This window comes from Haliaeetus albicilla, chromosome 12 (assembly GCF_947461875.1).
Source record: "Haliaeetus albicilla chromosome 12, bHalAlb1.1, whole genome shotgun sequence".
NCBI classification, from domain to species: domain Eukaryota; kingdom Metazoa; phylum Chordata; class Aves; order Accipitriformes; family Accipitridae; genus Haliaeetus; species Haliaeetus albicilla.
Window position 1 is genome coordinate 24551180 of NC_091494.1, and position 26362 is coordinate 24577541.

Genomic DNA, 26362 nt, shown 5'->3' on the forward strand with positions numbered 1-26362 from the left:
CTGCCTCCAACTTCACTGCTGAAGCTTACTGTGAGTACACTCTTACTGATAAGTATTTGAGTTTGAGTTAGGCTTTCCTCTATGCTTATGAAAAGAAAAAGTATAATGTATACTCTTCCAGCAGAATACAGATAATTTTCTAATCTCTCTTGACCTCTGTGATCAAGTCTATTCCCCTTTTATTTTAGCATTCTCCAAGGCAGCAGTCTGAAGCAATGAAAGACATTATCTGAAATATTCCTGTGTTAGTCTATAGGCAGCTTTTAGAAGAGGTTGCCTGCCTTTCCCTATTAGGCTGGCATTCTCTGTAGTGGTATCCTCTTTTGTAGTATGACATAGGAAAGCATTGTGACAGAAGTTGATAAAATATTTCTAGTGTGTGCTTCATTAATTTTGACAACTCAGATTTGTTTGTACTTTTTATATGCCAGTGTGTGTATTTCTATATATGTCAATATATGTAGAGACAATGTGTGGGGTTTTTTTATGTCAGTATCTTTTATAGAGAACATCTGCTATGAAATTGTTAGAACAGTATGCAATGATACTTATTTAAAATGTGTTCTAGTAGTTACTTGGTTTAATAAACCAGTACAATATTTCAAATGTAGTTGAATATCCTACCCAGTTAATAACATGTACTGTTTTGAATTTCATCACTCTTATATGTCACGTATTATAGACTATAATCTTCTGACCTTTTCCTTAAGTTTTCATAGCAAGAGAGTAAGACAAACCAATTAGCTTTGGAGTTTTGCATCTTAAAAATTCATAATATAGATAACATAAATGCAAGGCTTACATGTGTGTGTTAAAATAGTAAATGGGTTAAAGTAGCACTGGCATACTTAGTACTCTGTTGGCACAGTTTTTCCCTTCATATGGTTGTTTGGAATGTGAGGCCTCTTCCTATATTTGCTGTAGCAGAACTAAACTGTAATGTAACTTAGAGGAGAAATTTAATACAAGCAGCTTGTCCAGAACTGACCTGCTGCCATGATAGCATGTAATATATTTAGCATGCATGTGTCTAGTAACCGTGTGATCTTATGCAAGTGAATAAAACAGTGAAACTCTTAAAAGTTATAATTTCTCTAAATGTTTCAGAGTTCTGTTAATTAAATAAAATGTTATCAAACTATTGGAAGAGACTCTGTTTGTAACTGAGATGTAACCAACAGCAGAATTTGGAATGGTGCAGCATTGTGTCTGCATATCAGAGAGGACTGCAAATTCAAAAGTAGTTGGATTTTTTTAATCCACCATAGTTTTTGGAGTGTTTTGTTGCATTCTTAGGCTGTTACAATTCAGTTTTCTGCTGCCATGATGCCTAAAGATTAATTTTTAAATGAAATCTGAAAATAGCAATCTGATCCTCAGGTACTTAATCTTTAAGAAAAATTACGAATGTAAATTTTGGCAATGCTGTGATATTGTCAGAATTTCTCGGTATCTTCTGTGCTTAAAAGCTAATGTGTCAGATACATGCCTTCTGCAGATTTAACAGGTCACCATTTGGGAGATATGTATGCCGCTCTTTCTTCCACATCAAGTCCTCTATCAAGACAACATTACAAGGTGGATAATCTCTTTCATGGAATATAACCTCTCTTATGCAAAATCCTAATAAAGTTTAATACAATTTTTTCTGCTTATTTGTTGCTGAAAGTGTGATGTTGACGTTGGTTTACTGTTTAAGGCTTTTTGGTATCTTGTGTTGAGCAGAAAGAGTGAAATGGCTTGCTCATCTTCTCCTGTTTATTGTGCGAGAGTTGCGCGATACCATTTAACATGCAAGTAACAGGATTCTTCTTGCACTGCAGCTATGGGCCCAGATGAATAAAAATGTCTGAGGTTGGATCTAAGCACCACAGTGCAGCTTTAATACTGAATATGGGATGACATATTTCTAAAAACCCATTGCTAAGGGATTTACTTAGTCTCAGACTTGCATGATTGCATTCCTTAAGCTTGAAGATTCAAGTGGGTTCTGAATGCTTTGGGAGTTCCTTTCTTCTTCAGGTCCAGTGGTCACATGTCATGCCAGTGAGGCTTGCCTAAAAGCAGAATAAAGAAGAGTTCCAGCTCCCTCAGCTGTGATTTAACTTGTACATCTTCTAGCTGGTAATTTTTTCCACCTCTTCCTGTTGAGAAGACTATGTAGGCACTTTCCTCCAGATAATGGGTTGTTGGATTTTGTTTTTTGATGGTATTTCTCTAGGTACACTGTCATTATGGACTAGTAAGCTCCTTCAAAGGTTGAAGATATTTTCTATCAAATTCTCTATTTTTGGTAGATACTGCATTACAGAAAAATTATAAGGAAGCCCAGTGGATTTTCTTTTGAGTACTCCATGGACACACATAGTAAAGCAGCATTAAATTGTCTTAAACATAATAAAGAACTGAAATTATTCTGTAAAGCATAATGATATTGTGCGCTCAGAGATACGTACCTTAGCATACATACCGTTTCCTAGCCCTGCAGAATGTAACTGTGTTGGAAATTACAGTTGGTCTTTTTAAGTGTTTCAAAATATCAGTAATCATCTTGCCCAAGCTCCTGAATTAATGGGATATGAAAACAAGGTCCCTTTAGAGTTCCCATTTTGTTTTTCCATAGCAGCCTGTGTTTGAGACACTGCAGAACCACCAGTGAAAACTCAGGTCCCTAGCAAAAGCTGCAGCTTGTTTTTAGTGGGTTGGTCAGTGCTATTGACAAGTATTTATTAATTTCAGTTTCATGATTTAGCTTGCTTTTTCTCATGGCTCTTCTAAATAAATTTTTGTTACAAGAACTGAGTCTTGTGCTTAATTGATTTTGCTTTCAGAAGGCCAAAGAATACCATGTGCATCCTTGAAAGACCTTCCCTTAAGGTGAAATTCTTAAAAGTGAATGAGAACCAGTTTCTTTTTAATGTCTGTTTGAATTGCCTAAATGTAAAAAGCCATGTCTGTGTCTTTGTTCTATGTTTCGTGACATCAAATTGCATAAAATGCCACAGATAAAACTCCCTACAGATAAACTTACTATTAACTTTTTCTGCTGCTGTCCTCCATCATGCTTTTTCCTCTGCTTTTGGGGACTTCCCCTTCTCTTTAATGCCTTTCTTCCAGTTACATGGGGTGAGCATCTTCACTGAAGCAAACTTGGACTCATTCCAAAAAAAAGATGAGTGAGACTTGAGAGCTGTCTCACTTCCATATGGGAAGATTATAGGGAATATTACCATCCTGTTCAGGAACATTTTGGCTTCAGTTCCACCTACTGAAAGAATTAGGCAAGGGTACCCATTTGAATAAAATGAGATTCTGAGTCTGAGGATTCACTAGATGGACAAAGTACTACTTCCTGTCCATGCCCAAAATGACATCTTGCAAATAATGCAAATGGGCTGACTTGGCAGCATTAAAATGTAAGAGTAGAAATCTTAGTTTACTCTTTTTAAACCAAAACTCAGTGCATTGCTGCTTTGTAGATGCTGTATACCTATGCAACAGACCTAGCTCATGCATGCTTATCTGTTGCTGAACTGTGCATTTATGGTGGTCTTAAGATTTTATGTGGTTCTTTTTCTGATGCGGAATATAGGGTTTGTGGGGTTTTTTTAAGTAATGCATAAAAGGGGAGTGCCTGCCATCTATAAAGGCTAGCTAATGTTGTTAAACAGATATTACCATCAAAATTAAATATAGTCAGTGGTAGACAAAGAGGAAGGAAAAGCTACAAGAAGCTAGAAGGAAGAATCTCCACAAGTATTGGTTCACGTAATGCATTGAGTAGTGCCTGCTAGAAGTACAGGGTAAGCTTGTTCTGATTTGTATCTTCCTTTTGAAAGCAAGCAAACGTTTATAGTCTGAAGGATGTCTCCACTCCTCCCCCCAGTGAAGCTGTGTGCTGGAGAAAATGATGACACTGTATGTTGGTGAATTCTTACAAATCTAAACATAGACCACAATCATAGGTGTGTCTGTGCGGGGGTAAAAATCTATTAGCTTCAGATGAAATCATAAGCTGAAGTTTTGAGAACTAGGTCCGACTCAGTAGTCAACATTTTGGTTATACTAAGAAGTGTTCATTTCAAATCTCAGTTTAAAAATCTGTTAGCTTGGCAGCAGGATGAAATCTGCTAAAAAGCAACTATCAATCTGCAGTTTGTCTGAACTGCAAAGTGAATTGCTGGAAAGTTACCTTTCTTCCAGTGGGAAGACAGAATTTTGTAGTCTTTGTGTTGTGTTTTTAATTTTCTTTCCTTTAAGCAAGTCTGAATGCATTTACTTACAGCTTCTGTAATCCTGCCTCGAAGTAGAGGATATGAGAACGGAGAGAAAAGTAGAACTTGGTCACCAATATAATTTCTTAATTAAAATCTACTTTACTAATTCTTTCTTCCATTTTGTATGTGCTGTCAGGAGTATGTCATATTTTGGCATACAGCTTTCCCTGTGTTCACTCTAAGTTGACTGTTTAGTTTTTGTTAAGCAGTGTGTGGCTTCATATGCAAAACTTGCAAAGCATGAGTTAAGGGAGAAGGAGCTGAGCTATGGAAGAGCATGAAAGGATGGAATGGGATGCTGGAAGTTTCTCGCAGTATGATTTGTAGCCAGTTGCAGATACATAGTAACAAAGCTCTATACTGCAGTGAGATTTAATAGATAATTGCAATTTTCCGGGTGGTATACGAAAGCAGGTATGTTCAAAGATACACCAGTCTTATTGAGGGAAAATATGCTTTTAATACAGGCAAAAGCAGCAGTAATACAGATGAACATATTAAGCCCTAGTTATGCTATTCCTTCTAGGCTCGGTCTTTGCTGATGCAGGTGAAATTGGAGACTAGGAGCACTGGTATCTCTGCTGTTTGCCAGCTAGCTGTCAATATTTATTGCTTCAGCTGCTGCAAGGTTTCCAGTCAGCATGTAAAAGAAAGATGGTTTTAATGTCTTGAAGGCCCAGAGTACTCAACAATAACTTTTTTTAAAAGGAGTAAAGATTTCTTGCAAATGCAAGAATCCTAAGCAGGTTCTTGAAAGTTGTGCATAAACTGCATGCCAGTTTGCTGTGGTTCACTTTTTTGTTCACGTAACTCCATGTAATCAAGTTCACAGACAGAATCCGCTTTAATGAATACATTTAATATGTGAATGGTGGTTTGTTTTCGTTTGTTTTTTGGTTTTTTTTTTTTGTTAGGGAAATGTCTGCATGAAGAACCCTATACAGTTAAAATGCTTTATTTTCATACCAGAAAGGAATGGAAAAGATTGCAGATTCTTCCTTGTGTATTCTAGTGATACTGTTAGAATAAAAAAAATTCATTTCTATGTCTAAATAAGTCTATCACTTCACATGCAGGAATTTAATACTAGCTTTAACCAGTTGAAGCTCAGAGATTGACTGAGGTGTCTGAACTTGCACATTGCACGCTTTCATCTACCAGGGCTACAGGCGGTATTGAAGTTTTATAGTGGGATGCAACTGTTCCTACCAAAATAAGATACTGCTGTTAACATTAAGTGCAGCAATTAGAACTAATACCTTCAAGGAGAAGTCATTCACATCTGACTGCTATGTATTTGCTTTGCAACTGAAGTATAGTTCCTAGGTCTCTTAGCTAGGTTTTTGTCAGAGATGAGCAAGAAGACAGCATGGATGGAAGGGATCCAGCAGTGTGTGTGAAAGAGGCACTGTTGTGTAATTTCCCTAGCAGTTTTAAATCATTGGTGCAATAATTAAATGCTGAGATGTCCACTTTGACCGTTTAATAGTGCAAGAGACTGAGGCTGATTGTGCAGTCTTCCCTTCTGAAGTGGTTTCAGGGCTGCTTCTTGGCATTTTTGATAGTGAGGATAATTATTTTTTCCTTTTCCAAAATCAGGATAGTAAGCTGTGTGTGACTGGTTCTTTGTTTGTTTGTTTTTAATTTTCAATGCATAATTGCAGGTCTGGATAGCCAGATATATTTATAGTCTCTGATTCCTGACCAGTCCTGGTTATTGTCAGGTCTAGGCATTCATTGCATCAGATAGTACTTGGCTGACTAAGTAGTAAAGATGGAGATGTCTACCTTCGAGTTTCAAAAACCTTGCATTTGCATCTAATGTTTCATGTCAAAGTTAAATGAATATACTTGTTTAAATGGAAGAGGTTTTCAGTAAGGGCAGTCTACAATAATCTGAGCTTGTTTGGGCTTCTGCTTCAGATTCCTGGCTACTTAATGTAATTGAAAATAGGCCAGCTGCCTTTCAAATACATTAAGATCCAGCTTTTGTGATATCTTGATTTTCTCAGTATTCCTTGCTCTTGTTTTAACTCTTAAGTCATGTAGTAGTTTATCGAAAGGGCTTTGTATATTTACATATGGATCACCTAATTGATTCTTGTTTGGGACCTCAATTAAATTTTTCTGGGCCTTCACTTAAACTTCTGTCAGCTGTATCTTCTCATTCAGGCATTTTTAGTGGCTCTAATCATGTAAGATGTTTGTCAGGGTTTGTTGACAGGGAAGAGATATTGAGATGTTTTCGAAGTTTTGAGGATTTCTGTTTTTAATAGAGTGATGGGAACAAATAGCTCAGACTGCTCTCTTTTTTTATAGTCACTGAGTATTTTATTCTAAAAGCTATTGAAACATATTTTAATACATCTTGCTGTCCACCACTTGAATCATGAAGCTTTGCTGTGAAGCAGAAATGTTAGTTAGGGTTAAATGACTTAAGTTTTCTATTTGCAGCAGTCTGCAAGAAAGGTGAAATAATTAGATTTTATCATTTGCTCTGCCTTGCAGGTATAGCAAGTAATGGAGTTACTGTAGCATCATGAATTTCCCCTTATCGACTAAACCATATTAACTGACTGTTTATGCTGGTTTGTTGCCATTGCTAAGGAAAAAATAGTTTCAAAGTTAGTTTTAGAATTAGGTTTCTATGCAGAGAACAGTTTTTATCTGAAGATTCAGTTTACTATAATCAGTGTAGTTTAGGTAGCATTTTTGCAAGTGAATCAAAGTGGCTAGGTTAATGTTAATGACATATGAATGTCCAGGCTACCAGACACCACCTGCCAATAAAGGGAAAGATTTATATGCAGGAGCAGAAAACATTCTCAATAATATTGTCACTTCTTTTCGTGGTAGAAACTGAGTTTACTACGGTATGTTTAGGTGTTGGGTTATGTATCTTAATGTAGTTAACTTTTGTTTTTAATGGCCTGCCCTGTACTTGATTTGGACAGTCTTGGCTTGTGATTGCTTTTAAGAATATAGACATCCAAATGGAGGGCAGTAACACCAGCCTTTGGGGCTGGGGGAGGGGAAGGGGGGAGAGAGAAAGAGGATTATGAAGTACTTGGATCAATAAAATGTTTTAGGTCATAAGGAATTTCATTCTAGGCTGCTTTTAAAAGTGGCTGCTGAAATTAGAGAGTTTGTGGGAATCAGTCTTAACTGTGGGTGCCTAGCACCATCTTCCTGAGTTCACTGATGTTGTCTATATTCTGCCTGTATTTAATCTTTTTCCAGTATATTGTACTTTGTTTTATTATTTGCCATCTGTCTGCCTCAGATTCTGAAACCTTTAGATTATAAAGAAACAGTCTCCATGCGTGTTTGGAAAGGACCTGCCCTATGATCTGCTGCAGCCCCCTCACCAACAGTAATGGTGTTTTATTTTACTTGAATATGAAATTACTATTTGCTTAAAAGGATGCAGAGAAGGCAATAATTCACTGAAATTTCATTGTAATCTCTCTGAAGTACAGATTAACTTTTTAAAAATAGTTACTTAGAAGTTTGAACTGGTGGTGTATCTGAATTTTAAAAGAAGAGATTGAGTTTTGAACAAAGGCTATAGCAGCCACAGGAAAAGAACCTTACCACTAATCCTTGTTAGAAACATGTAGGCGTCTTTATGGTTTACTGAATGTCTTACTGAGGCGTGCAGGCTGTTTGAAGCGTTATGTTGTCGTGTCTGTCTGGTTTATAATTGTTGCACTTCAACAATATGACTGCATGCTGTCATTTAATCAGACATCAAATAAATTATCAAGAAAGCTTTCTGGATAATTGTTCAGTGATTTAAAGCTTCTTATAGATTCTTTGATGTGTGATACCTCTTTTAGTTGTTCTCTGCTTTCCTGTCCTGTTCCCTCTAAAAGGGGGGGTGCCTGTGTCATGTAGAATCCTCTGGAAGACTGGAAATATGTATTTGGTAAGAAAGAGAGTATGCTCAGGAGGGAAATGGTTGTGGAGACTACCTGTCATAGCAGGTAAAAAAAAAAAAACAACAAAAAAAACCCCAACAACAACACCCCACCCCCCCAACCAAACAAAAAAACCACCACAAATGGGAGTTGGGCAAGAAGCTGATATAAAGGATCAGGAAGAAGCAGATAGTTAAGAATGAGCTAAACCTTGGGAATAAGTTTCCCAAGTACAAAATGGGAGCATATGGTGCTGTGCGTCACAAAGCCACTGTTGACTGATGCCAAACTTGGAAATGAAGACCCATCTTGCAAGGGCGCAACATGCAGGGAAGAATCTTGTTTATATTCCTTCTATATTTCCATACTCTCATCTACTTGTGTTTGTTCCTTGCTAAGAACTTTAATAAAATCTGGCATTTTTTAGTTTGAAGTCTGGTTTGAGGAAGCTCTCTATAGGACAAAGTGTAAGTAGAACCATGTGAAAACTATGGCTGCCTTTGTATCCCATTACATTCCTGAAGTCAGCTGTAAATGTTTTTGATTGCCATAATGTTTGTTCAGTAACATGTGTTGAAGTTGTTGTCATGTGGCTGTTTGTTGCATTACCTCAACAGTTTGAACTTTGTAGGCAGAGTGGGCAGTTTTCCTCTTCGTAAAAAAGTAACAATGAATTACTAGAAGTTTAGCCGCTGTTAAGAGTTCAAGAACTTCACTGACTTTTGGAAGTCTTGCTGCAAATCACACTATCAGTTTGCTGAAGTACCAAGCTCATACAGTTTTCTACATTAGGTATACTCAGTGTTAAGTAAGATTACCTCATAATTTATGTTCTTTGTTTTTTCCAGTAGAAGAAACTAAAAAACAGAGGCAATCAAATGCTTTTTATATACATACTTCCTAAAGAAAAATCTGCTACAGTTTCTGCTCTTGCCTTGGGAAACAGTGCCTGTTATACACCAGTCAGTTTTAATATACTGAGAACTGACACTGTTTTCCTTAACTGGAGAATTGCTTATTTAGCATTTGCTACAAGGAAACTGAAGTGCAGCCTGAAAAATTTGAATGCAATTTTAAAGAGAGTATTTGGAGGGCAAGAGTAATTTATCTCAGAACATTGCCCTACAGTATGTGCTGTGTTCTGAATATTTTTTTCTGCCTGTCTTCATTTCTATAAATTTTAAATCTTATGTCAGGATGCTTTTTGAGTTAGCTCAGTTGGCACCTTGTTTAATTCTGAACTATGGATAAAAGAAGTACACTGTATTTGTATTTTTCTGATGTTGCTTTCAGGTGTTTATTTTTTTGCTGAATAATCTAGCTGCAAGATGTGGTTAGGATACATCAGAATTTATACAGAGGGATGTTTTTGTCTACTTCCTGGTTTATGAATGCTCAGTTCTTTATATGTATGTTATTTGTTGAGGTCCTAAATGGCTGTAAAATTAGCTCCCCCCGAAAAGCACCCACTACAAACTTCAGTACTCCTCAGAAAAGATAATCTACTTAAATGATGTAGTTCTCAGAGGTAAAAAGAAGAACAATACTCCTTATGGATAAGGATGTCCAAATAGACATGCCAGGAACCTGAATTTTTAAGGTTACTTTGACGTGTTGTTGCTTATGTTTAAAGTGCTGCTCCCACTGAATTCAGCCTGGCATGGCCATGTTAAAAAATCAGAGCAAAGCTTTCAATTCAGTTATCTATAAAATGATGAAAACAGTGAGTGACCACATAAATGAAAAAAAATTGGCGATGCAGCTTGTCCTGAATTTCATAGAAATCTGACCAAATCAACTTGGAACAATACTCAGCTGTTGTAACTGTGAAAACATCTTCTGTCCACTTGCAGTCCCCAGTCTTTATTCATTGTACGTACTCTGATTTGCTCTACTGATTTCTGTAGAGGTAAATATAGATGTGACAAGTGGGGCAGAGCTATTGTGAGAACTTTGAGATAGTGAGCTATACCTTTGCCAAGTGCATGTTGTTATGCAAAGTAAGATTATCTGTATTCTCTGATCTATTGATAAACTTAAGTTGAGATTGGAAAAGTAATGAGCCTAGATAGCAGTTATTAAAGTTTGAGTGTCACTGCGGTAACTGATGAAATATGAAACTTCTGGAAATAGATTTCCCAATGATAATACTTTTTCTTAAAGCCATGACTTAACACTTAAACATGTTACATACTGCTAAGTTATCTGAAGATGCATCAATGAGCCTGAAGAAGATTGATGAAGTGTTAAGATGTTGCAAAACCAGAAGAAAGCTCCATTCTGTTTGACAGATTTATTAATTGGACACTGAAGAGTCCTGTGTATGTATTTTATTCTCTCGTATTGTAAGATGAAGAAAAACATTAAAATGAACCTTTTAATTGTCCACACTGTTAGGTGTTTGTTGTTTAGTTAATTACCAATGCTTGCGAAGGTGTCTTTTCAGCTGATTCTTACTTAGGCAAGCTTTAAAGAAAGGAAATTATTTTCCCAGCTGAGAGTAGCAGCATGGCTTCGGTGATTCTGCTGCCTCTCCTCATGAATGTAAAAAGTTAATTTCACAGGGTTCTGCTTTGACTTCTGTAACAGAGGAGAACTCTTTTGTAGCAGCTTTTTGTTGTGGGTGAAATGGTGTATAATTTAAAGCCATCTCTAGTAGGCACATTCTTATCAGCATTTGGGAAGGTACCTCATGATGGCTCCCTTCTTTTGAGGCAGAAAAAAGTTTTGATAAGACAACAGACATGTGGCTTTGTGCCTTTTTTTTTTTTTTGTCACATGGTACTTAAGTTCCACAGCCATTACAGATTCATAATGACCTCGAAGCACATGGTTTTTAATCTTGAAAAAACATTTAATATATTTTATATGTATATTTCACTTCAGGAAAGAAACATTCCTTCTGTGGCTTATGTTGCGCAGAGGTCTATGGGTTTAAAACCTGTGTTTAAATGGTTTTCGTTGCACTTTCAGCTTGTCATTGGGAAAGTTATGAAACATGTAATAAGTTTTAAACTAATGAAATACCTGCAAATACTCTTCTATTTTGTTATGGAGCAATCATATTTAAACTTCAGTTCCGATTTCTGCATCTAGTTCATTAATTTTCCAAGAGCTGTAAATGGAAAAAAAGGGAGGATTATCTAGTCAAAAGATTTAACATTGGGATCAAAGTGACATGGTTATTCTAAAAGCTATGGTTCATTCACTAGGAAATTAGTCTTTCTGGCCATAGCTTTTAAATATTGGGGCTTATTTTGTTAAGTGTCCAGAATCATCTTTCTTTGTGGCTATCTTTGTATGCTATGGAAAAGTCATATCTTCCGACAAATTGTGTGATAAATTAGGAACAAGTTTCTTGAGAATCTCTCCAGAGCATGTTTTCCAGACTGCTATTCAGTCATTTTCTTTATCCGTTTGTAGAAGTCTAGCAACAGAATTGTTGTGATTCCTTAAAATATTAAGTTCTGCTTTTATCTAAAATTGGATTTTAATCTAGTATTGAAAGTTTAGTTCTCTTTCTGTGGTCTTCTTTCTCCACTGTTATCGCATCAGTTTCCAGATCCTATTTTCCAACTGTGTTTTAAAGTGTTTTTGAGAATGCAAAGATAATTTATTTTAGAAAATACCAAGACCAAATTTATAGATGGGAACAATAAAATAGAATTTAATGTCACTTGAAAATATGTGGTAAAGGTGTATGCTTTTACAGATAGCTCGATAATGGCTGTTTTGCTTCCACAGAGTATAAATGTTCAGAATAGGACGATACATATTTTTTGGACTTAAGCAGTAGGCCAAGAAAAAAGTTTATAGCAATGTAACAATGTGAAAAATATTTGGATATTGAGTTTAATTGAAATGTGGACCCATTTAATTTTAAATAGCTAACTAGAGCAGAGTTCCTGGCTGTCCCTGATCCTGGACAAGGCCACATTTGTCATATTGTTCAGGAGTGCATGTACTGTCATAGGTGATGCTGATAGCTCTTGAACTGTTTGGTCCCTCAGCTCAGGAAAATCTATCTTTAAAAAAAAAAAAGTGCATTCAAGGAGTAATAAAAATTTTTTTTTTGAAAACAGGCATCTGAATCTTAGGTCGTTTTTCATACAGCTTAGATTTCTGTAGTTCTGTTTACAAGAAAATGTAGGTATTCAACTTCATCTTAGGACTTACTGCATGACAAACAATGGCAGAAAAGGCCATTTTGAGCAACAGTATATTTAAATAGTATTTGGAAGTTGCAGTTCTTCAGTAAGACCATATTTTTTGAAAATACTTTGATATCTTTTCTAATGTGTCTTCAAAACTTAACTTGAAAAGCTGTGTAACTTACAAACTAGAAGGTCAAAAACAGATTTGATTTTAATGTGGAAAATGAGGACCATGTTTAGTTGCAAAACTCCACAAATCCACTCTTAGCAGTACAGTTTACCAAAATGGTCTAGTATCAAAGCTGTGTGGTGTTCTTCCCAGCTGAAAGAAACAAGTGTTTTGTGATGCATAAAAAAAGAATATCAATAAAGAATTGTTTATGGCTTCCTGTTTTTTATGTTGTCCCACTTTTTAAAAAAAGTTATTTTGGCTAAGGGTTGTATTATTGTTTTATAACAATGCTTGTGTATCACTTGCTAGCTGAGGACCTTGGAGCTCTGAGGCCAGTCTCGTTTACTCTAAGGCTCTACTTGGATGTAGAAGAATGGCTTCTAAACTGAGGATGGAAAAAAGATTTATTTTCTAATATTGTGGTACAGCAAGAAGTGTGAGATAACTGACAACATGTAGACTTGTTTTGAAGGGGTAGGCCATGCTATTGTTTTACACTTATATTTGACATTATTTACAGCAATGTATGGTGACAAGGGGCTATAGAAACGTGGCTGTAGGAAACATTTTTGTTACTGTTTTTGCACACCTCTGCAAAAACCCCAGCAAGAATCTGAGCGTGATCTCTGCTAAGTGCAAACATACAGGTAGATAGAGTTCCTTTGCTTGAAATCTTAATTTTAAAATCTAGCTTCAAAGTGGTAGCAATGAATTTTGGAGCAGGGTTGGTAGAAAGTCTAGAGCACAGTAATAACATCCCATGGCTTTCAACATGTTTCAGTGCAGATCCAAATCTGAGTGAATATTTTTTGTCTAATTAGTTTGGGATTTTGGAAGAAGGTGCCTGGAGTTGTATACTTACTTTATATGGGTTTACATTCTCTTTGGGGTTATAAAGAAGAAAATATTCTTATCTCTCACTTCTGGGCAGCGAAGTGGAGTCCGAGAATCATGTTTGACCCAGCTCCATACAGCCCTTTAGCCTGTTGATTAATTATTTTGGTGAAGACATTATTTGACTCTTAAGTTTTTCTAGCTATTTCCACTTAGTGCTATGGGGCAGGGAGGAAGGACACTTACATGTTTACAGGTACTATGGAAAAATGAGATACTCTGTGTTATCTGCCTTGTTAGTGTAAAACAGTTAACACATGGTGATGGGCATTGTCTCCATCTTGATATGTATGGGAATATTTATATTCTGGTCACATCCTTGGTAAGCATGCAAAGTGTTAGAATTACCAGTGAGCATGCAGTTTGGCCCTGATATGGTTGTGCAGTCTATCAGTTCATGTGTAGGGGCCAAATCTACAAAAATACCTGCACAGGCTCCTTTAAGGCTAGAAAAAGACCTGTTAACCTTGATTTAGTGAAAATTACTGTCTGCTCTTTAGTAAGCCTTACCTAAGGCGTACCAGTGTAAGATGCATCTATACAGATCTGTGTTTTCATGCAGCTGTGGCTTTTGAGAGTTATCATGCAAATTATCTGACGTCATGACACTCATTTCTTTGTGTCCATTGCAGTAAATGAGCTGTGATGAGGCAGTTACTGTCAAATGTAAACCTGTAACCATGATGGTGAAATGGATGTTCCAAGAAAACAAAGAGTCAGAAGGAAATAAAAAGGAAAATAAATGGAAGGAGTATAATTCTGACACAGTTTTTCCCAACCTCTTCTGCCAGAAGGCTTCCAGACCTTGTGGAGTTCTGCACAGATATAATTTGTTTCCATTGAACCCGTGAAAGAATCTTTTTAAATAGGTCAGATACAGTTTCCTTGCTTTAAACTTATATTTCTCTATTTATGAAACCATAAGCAATGTTGACAGCAAACCAACTGATCTGAGTTCCTGAAAATATGCAGTCATGAGGGTATATTTTTACATATGGTTCTGTTGTCTTTCAGTATTTAGTGTGGTGTTTTCACGTGTCCTGGGGAAGGGAATAAATCCAGAAAATTTGGAATAAAGTTTACTTTTATACAATAATAGAGGGGTTTACTTGGACAGCTACAAATGTAATTTTTCTTGCTATTATTGCAAGCTGATGTTACTTTCTGTTTGAAGCTCATCATGAAGCACATGGGTTTTTTTCCTTCTTTTTCTCTGCTTACTCATGCTGTTTTGTTTAATAGATGCCTGAAATTCTTCTTGGGGGGTGGGGAATTTTGCTTCCGTGTGCCCATGCAAGTAATGTAAAGCAGTTTTGGTGGCTGTAATTTGATTCTGTCACTTAAGGAGGTGGATCTTCATCAAGGTTACTTCACATTAGTTTCATGTTTACTTTCAGAAATAAATGCGCATTGATCTTCATATATGTCTGCTAGTTTTCCTTTATTAGGGCAAAAGTTTGTTGATGATCTAGATGAAATGGCTTTGTGACTTAAGAATTTTACCTAAGTATGTTTGCAACGCAACTACGATTTAGCAAAATTAAAACTTTGCTAGTTACGTTTTTGATGTAACCACGTGGTGGACACAATCTTACATCTTATCTTACATAGTTTTGTTGCTAGTCAGGATAGAAAATAAAACTCCAACTCTGACGTGATCAAGGATTAGGAAAAGGAAAAGTCATTGCTCCCATGAGAAATGTAATATGTGTTTGTCATTGGTAGTAACTTCCCATTTGGATGTTTTGAGCACGCACAAAAAGTGGCTTTTTACTGCACGATTTATTCTGATTTTGCAGTTAGTGTCAAGATCCTAAGCTCTTGCTGAACTTATGTTTCAATTCTTAGCTCTGAAAATCATCTTGTATGTCACTTCAAAATGAAAGGGATGCTGTATTTCAGAGCTGGGTTGCCTTTGGCAAATGCGTTTCAAAGCCAGATTTCTGGTGTCCATAGCAACCTGTGGGAGAGGGAGGAGAGGCTGGACCCAGATGGGGACAGACATGCAAATAGGAATTTGGAACTTGCTAAGTGAGAAAAGCGCTTGAGGTTGAAGAAAGTAGCAGAGCTGAGATGAGAGGCAACAGTGGACTGATTAAAGAGGGTGAAGCAGAGGTCGTAAATGGGAAATGGGTTGATGCCTTTATGCCTATAGAGCATACTGATTTTAAAAGACCTGAAATAACACCCCAAAACTATAACAAAATGTTGGTGAAAATTACTGTCAGTTTTCCCATTTCCCTTGATGGTACATGGAACACATAATAGTGTTTTCCTGCTATTGTTTCTTCCATTAGCTCATGGAAGATGTTTGGGCTTCTCTTGTTTTGTATCCTTAAGTATATATACTGCATAATCTCGTGTCATATTTCTCTTCCTCTCTACCCTCTTCTCCCATGAACTCCTTATTTTATTCGCTGCATAGACTTACTTTTGAATATCTGTTGCAAAAGGTGGAAGAGCTGAGTGAATGAGATGGGACTGTATGAAGAAAATGTGTGGTCCCTTCTAGGGGTTTTGAAATTGTGTTCTGGAGCATAGGTCTGTTTCCTTAGGAAAATTTTGAGAACTAGTTAATTTGTCTAGGTGTATGCCTAATGCAGTAGAACATAAAATATTGTCATGCCTCTGTATAAATTTATGGTAGATTATCATAAAATTTTATATACACCTCATATCTTGTATACTGTACACACTGTCTGTCCTTCTGTTTCAGAAAGAACAGTGTGTAACTGGAAAGGGTGCAGAGGAGGACAGGATGGCTGGCCAGAGCATGGCTTTTTTGTAAAAGTGGTTGATTGGAGTAGGTATCTTTAGTTTTGAGTAAAGGTAACTGAAGGAAGATACAATATAGGTATCAAAATCAGGACTAACATGAAAGGTGAAGATGACTGTTTGTTTACTGTCTCGTATAATTAAAAAAATCTGTGGATAACAAATATAATTACCAGGATCAGGCTTAAATGAAAGGATATATCTTCTACTCTGATGCATAAATAAGCTGTGGAACTCCTTGCTTCTAGGTGCTAAAAACTTACACAGATTCAAAAGTAATATTTATGGAAGATTATTTGATGAACAGCTTTAAATCAAAGATTCCATATATGACTCCAGAATTTCCTGATTCAAAAATCACTGAATATCTGGAGAAAATGGTTTGCAAATACTGCTTTTAAGTGATATATGCTTACTCTATTCCTACGTCCTTCCTTTAGCATCTTAGTGATATTTGCTAATAGCCACAGATAAAATGCTGGACCAGATAGATCTTTGGTCTCACATGTGGTGGCTATTAGTATGTACTAGTTACAACGGTGAGTGCTTTTAGAAGGCAGAGGAAGGAATTTGTTAATTCTGTATTCAGAGAACTGTTTCAATAATGTGTAATACATTTAAAAAATGAAGCCACAAATGAAGGAGAAAATACATTTTTAGAGCTGCTTATAGAGACCCTTTTATTAGTTATGTTCAAGGAATGCAACCAGATTTTTGCAGAACTAAATTTAATGTGTGATCATAGCATGAACTGAAATTTTTTTTTAAGAGAGTGGGGCAGCTGACTTATGTTTTATGGATTGAAGCTTAGAATCCAGTGGATATTCCTGGTGGGGTTTTTTGTTGGTTTGTTTTGTTTTGTGAGGTTTTTTTTTTTTTAACAAAAAAGGTATAAATTTATATGCCAACTGTTGCTTTCCATGTAAAATATTTACTGTGTGCTGTTGGTTGTGTAGAGGCTTCTTCATCTGGCCTTAGCTGGCTATTAATACCTTTTTCATAGTGCATTGGAAAAAATTATTTTCTTGAAGAAAATAAAAGGAATATAATGCTGATGCATGCTTTTAAGTGTTTTGCTGTATAAACAATGTCTAGTGCCTATCCTTTTGATGAATGGACATCACATAATCTTAGTGTTGATTTGATCTTAAATTCCATGGTATACTATTTCTAAATACTGTTGGGCATTCTATGATGTTTTATCAAAGCAGTCCTTTGTTGATATCAGGTAAATGTAAAATGACATCCCTTCATTTTGTGATGTTCCTCCACATCTTTTTTTTTTCCTTTTTTTTTTTTTTTCTTTTTCCCTCCCAAGCTGAATCAGAATGTCATGGTTGTTTCCGCAGTGTAAATTGAATGTATTGTGAAGTGTAGCCTGTGACTAATCGCCTCTTGCTGTCTCTACTTATTATCTGTCTGATGGTGATGTGGTTGCACCACTTTCTACACATGGCCTCAAGGATATGGCATTGTGACACCCATATTAAAATATGCAAGGCTTGATTTCAAAAGACATTTCGGGTTGGAAAGTTAGAGAGGTTATAAGCTAATATTGTGGCTGGTTTTATTCTTTTTATTTTAAGGAATGTTAGGTGGCAATAGAATAAGGTGTACCTATTTCATGTTTATACGTTCTAGTATACAGTTGACGTTCTAGTGGCTATTTTCAGTAGTTCTCCAGTTTTGTTGAATTAATGTTATCTTGTGGTTCAAGCAGTATGTTTGGAATATGGCTTAGCAATTTTTTTTACTGAAAATGCATTTAAAGTTTGTTAAATATCAGTGTTTTACAAGTCAGTTTGGTGCATTAGTACCAGATGAAAATATTATGATGGTACACTGGCTTTTCAAGTTGCATGGATCTTTACCTTTCTAAACAATATGGCAAAATGAAACAAGTGCGGGACTGGTAATAGGTTATTGGCAAATGTGTAACTTATAGATTATTGTAGAGTAGCTGTGTGAAGGTCTTAATTATTCATTGGTGTCTTGGTAGCTGTGAAATAGTTCTGTTGTGAAAATATTTCCTGTGGTCTTTATGCCTTTTAAGTAAAGATATTCCCTCTTTCCTCTGTCGCCTGCTTCCCAGTGAAACCCCAAATACTGTCTTACGAAATGAGACGTAATTTAGTTTAGGAACAGAAACTTGATATTCTCATGATTTTGTTTTGTTATCATGCTGATAATTTTAGAAGAGAAACAGTAAACACAAAGCAGTTCTCTAAAAGGTTTCCTAAGATAATGAATGGAGTTTACTAAAACTTTGTGGGTGAACTTTTGAAACCTCAGATAACTCAAGGCCTAAAAGCTTAGAGTGGCGAGCACCACCTCCTTTGACAACTGTATTTAAGACATCCCATTGAAAGTGTATGAAATTACTAGTAATTTAAAATCTCTAGTTTGTAGGTAGAATCTAGCAAACTAGTTGGAGTTTATTTAATTGGAACACAGTATGTATGTAGTATATTTTACTAATGAAAATACTTGGTTCTTCACTGAAATTACTTTATGCGTGCGTGTGTTTTATGGCTATACATGTGCTTAAGGATGCTTCCTCTTTTGTAATTTATAAGTTAATTTTTTTCAAAATTTTATTTTTAGGTGCTTATAAGAAGAAATAGGAACCTTTTCTCAAGCTGAAGACAAAGTAAAAGAAAACTGTATCATGTGTTAGAATACTGAAGAGTGACATTTCTTGGATTAGTATATTTCTGGATTGCAAAGCAAAAGCAAGAAGAGGCTGAAAATGGGGAGAAAGAAAATACAGATCACAAGAATAATGGATGAACGGAACAGACAGGTGAGAAACAAGGAATCTGCATGAACAAGTTCATCAGTGATCCTAAAAATGCATGGAAACTTTGAATACATTCATCTTAATTCACTCTTCTAAAGCTGTGCTTTGTCTTTATGTATCTACAGATGGCATTACCAGAATACAAATAAGAAATGTATCTTAGTGGTTTTACTACTGTTTGAGGGGAAAATTGTTATTTATAAGTAATATCAATTACTACTTTAAGTCAAATTCACTGTAAAACTGCTATTCCTATTTAAATGGTACCCTAGTCTGTACTTCCAGTAGGCTGAAGGATCGTGTTGAAACAGACACCTTACTTGATCTGATAGCGACTAGGAACACTTAGTAATGAAGTTAGAGAAAGGATGAGAAGTTCAGAAAGGATGTAGTAAAAGTATTTGCTGCAGCGTCTTTGACAGAGGAGTTTGACATAGCTGTGGACAATGATCCACAGTGGTTTGTATATAGTAATGAATTTTGTTAACATGATTCTATTTAAAAGCATTGAGTTATAGTCCTTGTAAGAGCTGTTTGCTACAACAGTCTTTAAAAATTGTCAGTCAAAGTGGATGAGTACTCAAAAGCCCACTGTTTCAGGGAAAGCTCCTTATTTGACTGCTCTTGCCCTAATAAAGAGGTGTCCTGTGAACTGTGAGGGTGGTGAGGCACTGGAACAGGTTGCCCAGAGAAGTTGTGGATGCCCCATCTCTGGAAGTGTTCAAGGCCAGGTTGGATGGGGCTTTGAGCAACTTGGTCTAGAGGAAGGTGTCCCTGCCCATGGCAGGGATTTTGAAACTAGATGATCTTTAAGGCTTTAAGGTCCATTCCAACCCAAACCATTCTATGATTCTATGAAAAGTACCAAAATTGATGACTCTGTAGAAGTAGTGTTTCCTCTTAACTTCTAAATTGCTAAATGAGATAAGAAATAAAATTTTAATTGTATATTGAAATGTTGAGCGGGGTATCTGGAAGCTACCATTTTTAAGGAAAAGGATTGTTGGAATGACTTAAAATCTTTAAGAATAGTCATAGTGGGTCAGACCAAAGATTCCACTAGGCCAATATCTTTTGTCCAACGACGGTCATAAGCAAATAAGTGTAGGACAGAGATGCACATGTTAGGCTACTCTGTAATCCTCTTCTAGCTTTCTATTCTTAGCTCAGGGATTTCCTGAGCTGGATGTGGTTTCCGTATATTTAGTAACCATTAATGGAGGTGGGGTTTTTTTGTTTTCCCTGCCAGTGAACTTTTTTGGTTATCTTTTGAGCCCTTATAAAGTTGCAGCATTTACAACATCTTTTGGCTAGGATTTCCTATAGGTCTGTTACCTGTTGTTTAAAGAAATACCTTTTCACTTACCCTTTGTCATGGTTCTGCTAGTTATTTAGCTCTTGTGTGGAAGAGGCAGCAGTCACTCACTCCTTATCTAGTCTGTCCATCTTCCCTGGTACTCTGTGGACCTCTGCCATGTTTTCTTCTTTTCTCTTAAACTAACTTTTTCAGGCTGAAGCACCCTAGTTTACTTAGTTGTTTTAATACAGAATTTATTCCAGACCTTTGACCTTTCTTGCTACTTTCCCTAAACCTTCTTGAGTATTGCTGCATTATTTTTGGTGGCGAGGGGACCCAGAACTGCACAGTGTTCAAGATGCATGCGAAACAAAGACTTTTATAGTGGCGTACTGATGTTTGTTCCCTTCCCAGTATTTGGTTTGCTTTTTTAACCGGTCCTGAGCACCAGCTTGATGTTGGGTTAATGTCAGAATTCCATGAGCCTGTCTTGCTGCTCACACATCAGCTCAGAGCCCATTGTTTTTTGTTTGTGAAATCAAGATTTCTTTTCTCCCTGTATTGCTTTAAAGCAATGTAAACTCTGAGAAGACTATATATAGCTAAAAAAGTATTATTGGAGTTTGGGAGAAAGCCAAGTATTGTGTTTGAACAGCTTTAATCACACAGTGACTGTATGTTTGATGTAGATAAATGTCTTAAGTATACATAGTAAAAGTAGATGAATTAATAACTTCAGTTCTTTCAGATCTTGCTCTAGAACTTCAGATGTGTTGAAGAGGTAGAAATTGATCCCTCTCCCCCCTTTTTCTAACTTACTTAGACTAAGTTGGACAGCCTTGATTTTTGTTCTGCTTGAAATACAAATACCATTATACTATAGCCTGACTTTGGTGTGGTGGTTTTTTTTCAGGAGGACATGAGTTTTGGAGTTTGTGGGGTTTTTTTCTTTTTTTGATCTCCATCTCATTGTTCAGGTTGGAACAATGGAGAGGAGGAGTATTAGTGCATTTGTATCAAATTTTAGCCCACTTGTACATTGGTGTGACTGAAGCAAAATATGGGGATTAAATTCTAAGTTTTGTTTCTGGCTGTTTTCTTGTTAGCACTTTTTTTGCTTTTTTTAGTGACTAGGAAGAGGCTTTTAAGCTCTAACTTAAAAATGGAATTAGTCTTGCCTTATCCTTCTGTGGAAACTCAGATGATAACATACTGCATCTTGTTTTTAAAAGGTTTTAAAGAGATAAAATAGCTTTTACTAGTGGAGCCAAATTGTTTATGTGTAGAGGTATTGATGGTGTTCTTCAACTCCACTGGTGTCCTGTGGTTTTGGTAGCTAATATATAGAGTTTTAACATACTAAAATTCCCTGATGCACTGCATATTTATTAGGTATTAATTTACTCTTTAGAATTTTTTTCATTGACACTGATAAGGAGGGCATTTAGGGTTTGTTTTGCTGAACAGAAAGTATAGTTCAGTTGTGTTCTGTTAGTTTTTCTGTGGCATACGTAGCTGGTTAGTTTGTCACTCGTGAACATGCATATGATGTCCTGTTTAGATGTTTAGTCTGGTGGTTTGGTTTTTTGGTTTGAGAATGAGTAGAATGGGATAGACCTTTGCCTGCAGAGCAAGTTCATATAACTTATGTGGGAAGAAAAGCTATTGTTTTATCAGAAGCATCTTATTTCTGATGGGATTGTGTGTGAGCTCAAAACAGAATATATAGAGCGTTACTCTGGGGGATTACAATTGTCATGAGACTGTCATTGTATTATTAATTAAGCAGTCTTATCTGCTTGAATGAGCCGTAGGACATTTATCTTCATTAAGCTGGAGAGAATAAAGTACAGTAAATTAGATATCAAAGGAGCTCAATCTTGCTGCCTTTGCTCTCTCCTCCTCACCCATTTTTTGCTAAGCAATATTAGAATAGTGTTGAGGAGGCTATTGGTCTGCAATAAGGGCACATCTTTTTGTCTTTAGTGTGGTCCTAAATGGTGTGCTAAATGGCAAAACAAAACAACGAAAAAAGAGAAATTTGCAGAACTAATATTCTGCTTTCTGAGGTTTTAAATGAAAACTGAGTTTATAATAATCTATGTGCATTAAAATAAGCCTTGGACTCCAGTGGTAGTGGGGTTTGTGCTGAGCACTGCCCAAGCACAAAGTGAAAAATTGATGCTACCTAAGAATCTCAAAGTAAAAAAAAAAAAATCTCACAAGTAAAATAGCCTTCCAAGAGGTGAGAAAGGTAACATTTCAGTAGAGGAGTTAAAATCCCTTGTCCAGGATCGTATGCATCCTCAGTGGAGCTAAGCTTTCAGTATTTTTAATAACTTCTCAAAGTAATGTAACACACACATCTTGTTTATGATGCCTATTTCCCGACAAAAACTAAACAGTAGTACCTGTCTATACCTGCTTATACTTGGGTAATAATCTCTTAAGTATCTTGTAATTGAAGTATCAGAAGAACAACACAGCAATTTAAAAAACACACAGTTTCCCCAAATCCCCAGAGGAATCCAGACAAAGTGATTCTAAATGTCCCATCCAAGGTAGGATAAATAAATCCCAAGTGTTCTGAAAGAAGGCATGTGTAAAGTGACAGAACTACTAGGAGACTTTAGACAAGATCTGTTTTTAAAAAGCAGCTGTATTGTATTATATGTAGGTAGTAAAATTTTCACCTGCATTTGGGAAAAGTGCAGCCCAGTAAAACCTACACTTGTACCTGGTCAACTTGTTGAATTGATAACTGAAAATAAAATACTAACACAAAATGCATTAAGGTAAAGTCTCTCAGTATTTTTGGCATCTTGTCTCACTAATGTAATTGTTAAACAATAAGTAGGTAAAAAGATATGCTTACCCTAGTTGAACCTTGAATGTGTTGCAGCACTCCTACATAAAATTGTTTCAGAGAGTGCTGTATCTTAATGGAGCTTCTCATCAAACGTGCTTTAAAAGGGTTGAATAAAAAAGTTATGGTAAGTACTCACTTTTCATCTGAACATGGATTATTCAAGTCTCATAAAAGGCTCAGATTAGTGGTTTCTAAATACTAAGAAGTTTCCAAGTTCGAAACACTGCACAGAAACTTATGTGGAACTATGGTTATCATAATATGCCTGACTTGGCATATTCTCATCTTTCTAGGTCTTCTGTTTATTACCTGCATTCCTACTGTGGCTAAGTGTTAACAGTCCAGGTTTTCAAAAATCATAGGCACAGTGCATTTTTGGGGGGAGTGGGCACATTTTAAAACAGTTGTTGGTTTTCTCTGTGTTTTGTTTTGTTTTTAATTTTGGGGGTTTTTTTGTTTTGTTTTTTTTTAATGGACGTGTATACTGTTTTATAGCTGAAGAGGAACCTCAGGTCCACAGTACCTTTGCAAACATTTGTGGTGGAAGAGCAAAGTATGCATATACTGTTTCAATAATAAAGTTATTGTCAGCATGCTGTGTACACGATCTTGTTAGTATATCTGTCTGCATCCCTCTGAGACTTTATGTGGTGGGAAGGATAGTATATATTTTGTATTATGCATAGTATTAAAGCAATACACATGAAATACTTACCTCTGGAAAAAATGCCTTGAGATGTGTATACACAGAATTTTCCCATCCATCTTCTGAAAACTTGATGTACCCCTAAGTAATTAACATGTTAAACTATAGAAACCCATAAACCAGGTTTGATTGTCTCTTGTGTTTTACTTCATTCCTATCTTGCAGAAGTATACTGACTATAGTCTGTTAAACGTGTAGGGCATGTTGCTTACCTACCAGTCACAGAGGCATATACTTTGAATTGTAATATGGGAGTGTGAACATGGCCATAGACAGAGGTGTTCCATTCCACACTGAAGCTCAGATTGAAAGGCTAGATCTGAAAACAGCATCTTTATTTAAAAGGTCTTGGCACATTAACTTCATAGTAGTAGATTAAGTGCCTTTTGGAGACACTTAGAGGATGTTTAGTAAAAATATTGTCATTTAAGAAAAGTTAGCCTTAGCATGAGACCTGTTTTTGATTCAACTTGATGTCAAATATATTGGTACTCTTATATCCTTAACTAACTGAAATCTTGTGAAAGGAATAATTTTTTTAAAGCTTTTTTTCATAATTGATGGTGAGTTTTATAACTAAGTGTCTTTCCACCTTCCCTGATGGGCAAATGCTCCTTTGTGATGGTCTGTAATGGATTTATTTCCCCACAGCAGTTCTAATTGGACAGAATGATCGTTTCATGATGTTCCCAAGTGGCAGAAAACAACTTAGAAGTACAAGTGAATCTAATCAGATGGCTTAATAGCAACAAAATAAGAATATTTCTTAGCTTTGTATAATCAGAAATCATATGATGTAGTAACAGTGTTGCTTCCGTTGATATTGCTGTTTTTCTTCAATATTTAGAATTAAGGTTGTAACTTGTAAATTAATTACAGAATAACTAGTCATCACAGAGAAAATATTCTGATACCTGGAAAGTCAGTGTTAGCTGAACAGAAGGAAATATGGTTAGAGGATCCTACCAACTTTAACTCTCCTTGGTAGCTATGTACCCTCTCCTTGGTAGTTCTGTACCAGTTGAAGAGTTGGGAGGGGGAGGTGTAATTGTTTAGCTTAGTCTAATATAGAGGATTGGCCCTAAAAGTGACACCCAAATATGATAGGCAGTTCTTCTTTTAAGTTTGTACACATGTTCAGTTTTGTCGCTTGTTAGTAGGAATAAATAGTGTAGGCTCAATTGGTGTATTCCTTGAATACTTGATTATAGTCCTTGAAATCTTGTCATGTGTTTAAAAAAAAATAATCATTATTCTTTCTTCTCTAGGTCACCTTTACAAAGAGGAAGTTTGGATTAATGAAGAAGGCATATGAGTTGAGTGTACTCTGTGACTGTGAAATAGCACTCATCATTTTTAACAGCTCTAACAAACTCTTTCAGTATGCCAGCACTGATATGGACAAAGTTCTACTTAAATACACAGAATACAACGAGCCCCATGAAAGCAGAACCAACTCAGATATCGTTGAGGTAACAATTTGAAAAGACACATCAGTTTTCTTATCTCCTTAATACTTCAAATATAGAGCAACATAGAGCATTTTAAGATATTTTAAACAAATGTATTTAATAACTTGAAAACTGTGTCATGAAGAGTACACTACTGCTTTTAGTCTGGTTTCTCTAAGGCAATAAGTCATCTTTACAGCTATGTTGTTTTCCCATCTGCCCTCCACCCCCTGCCAGTTTCTGGGAAACATGTTTGATTTCAACCACATTTGGCAATGGAAATAGAGGTGTGAAAGAGGGTTGATTTTCTGGGAGAGGGAGGGGGGAAGTGTTCAGGTTTTAAGGGAAGAAAATCAATTGGATGGAGCATAAGGTCCAAAGAGTGCCCTCAGCCTAACAGGCAATTATAGTTGGCCCCTTTTTCTCTTCTGAGCTGGTAGTCATTTTACCAGTCAAACGTTGCACATGGCTCAGATCAACCACAGTCTATGCTGTCCCTTGTTCAGCCAAAAAAACAACAAAAAAAGTGAATCTGTGGAGCAAATGAACTTAATTAAATTTGTTGTCTGGTCAGTCTGTATGTCAGTTAAAACATAGCAGTAGAACGACTGCAGTTTCTGCGGTAGTAGAACAGCATGTATATATTTACTCAAAGGTATTGGTTTCGTCTACTTTTATTATGCTTGTGCTTTAAATAGAAACTCTTTCCAGTACATAATTTCTAAATTAGGTGCAGTAGAAATCAAGGATTTTCTTGGCAATTGGAGCCTTTATGTACTCTAACTGCATTTCAGATATGTCTCCAGTAGTCCTGTAAATAGACCAAAACAGGTGGCTGACTTAAGTGTTTCATTTAAATTCTGAAGTTGTCTTCTGAACAAATGCCTTGCTTTTTAGGAATGATTTAGGAATAGTGATTAGCCTTGTATAGCTGAAGAGTCTATTGCCAAGGGGATCACAGAGTACAGGGAGGATACTAGCTGATCTTGTACATAAGTTTTCAAGCAAAAATCAGATTGACAAAACTGAGAAATAGACAAATGCCTT

General features: G+C 36.1%; 1 protein-coding gene across 9 annotated transcripts in view; it reads left to right on the top strand.

Moving 5' to 3' along the window:
- The window catches only part of MEF2A (myocyte enhancer factor 2A), a 94361-nt gene that overhangs the window by 18163 nt on the left and 49836 nt on the right, over window positions 1-26362 (top strand). For 7 of the 9 annotated variants that reach the window (XM_069798525.1, XM_069798523.1, XM_069798527.1 and 4 more), the window contains exons 2-3: window positions 18797-18995; window positions 25133-25336. In XM_069798525.1, coding sequence (XP_069654626.1) covers window positions 18942-18995; window positions 25133-25336 — 258 coding nt within the window. In that variant the 5' untranslated portion in view covers window positions 18797-18941. Of the gene's footprint in view, window positions 1-14262; window positions 14287-16197; window positions 16221-18796; window positions 18996-25132; window positions 25337-26362 lie in introns of those variants that run through there. The other 2 variants (XM_069798526.1, XM_069798524.1) reach the window with 2 other exon arrangements.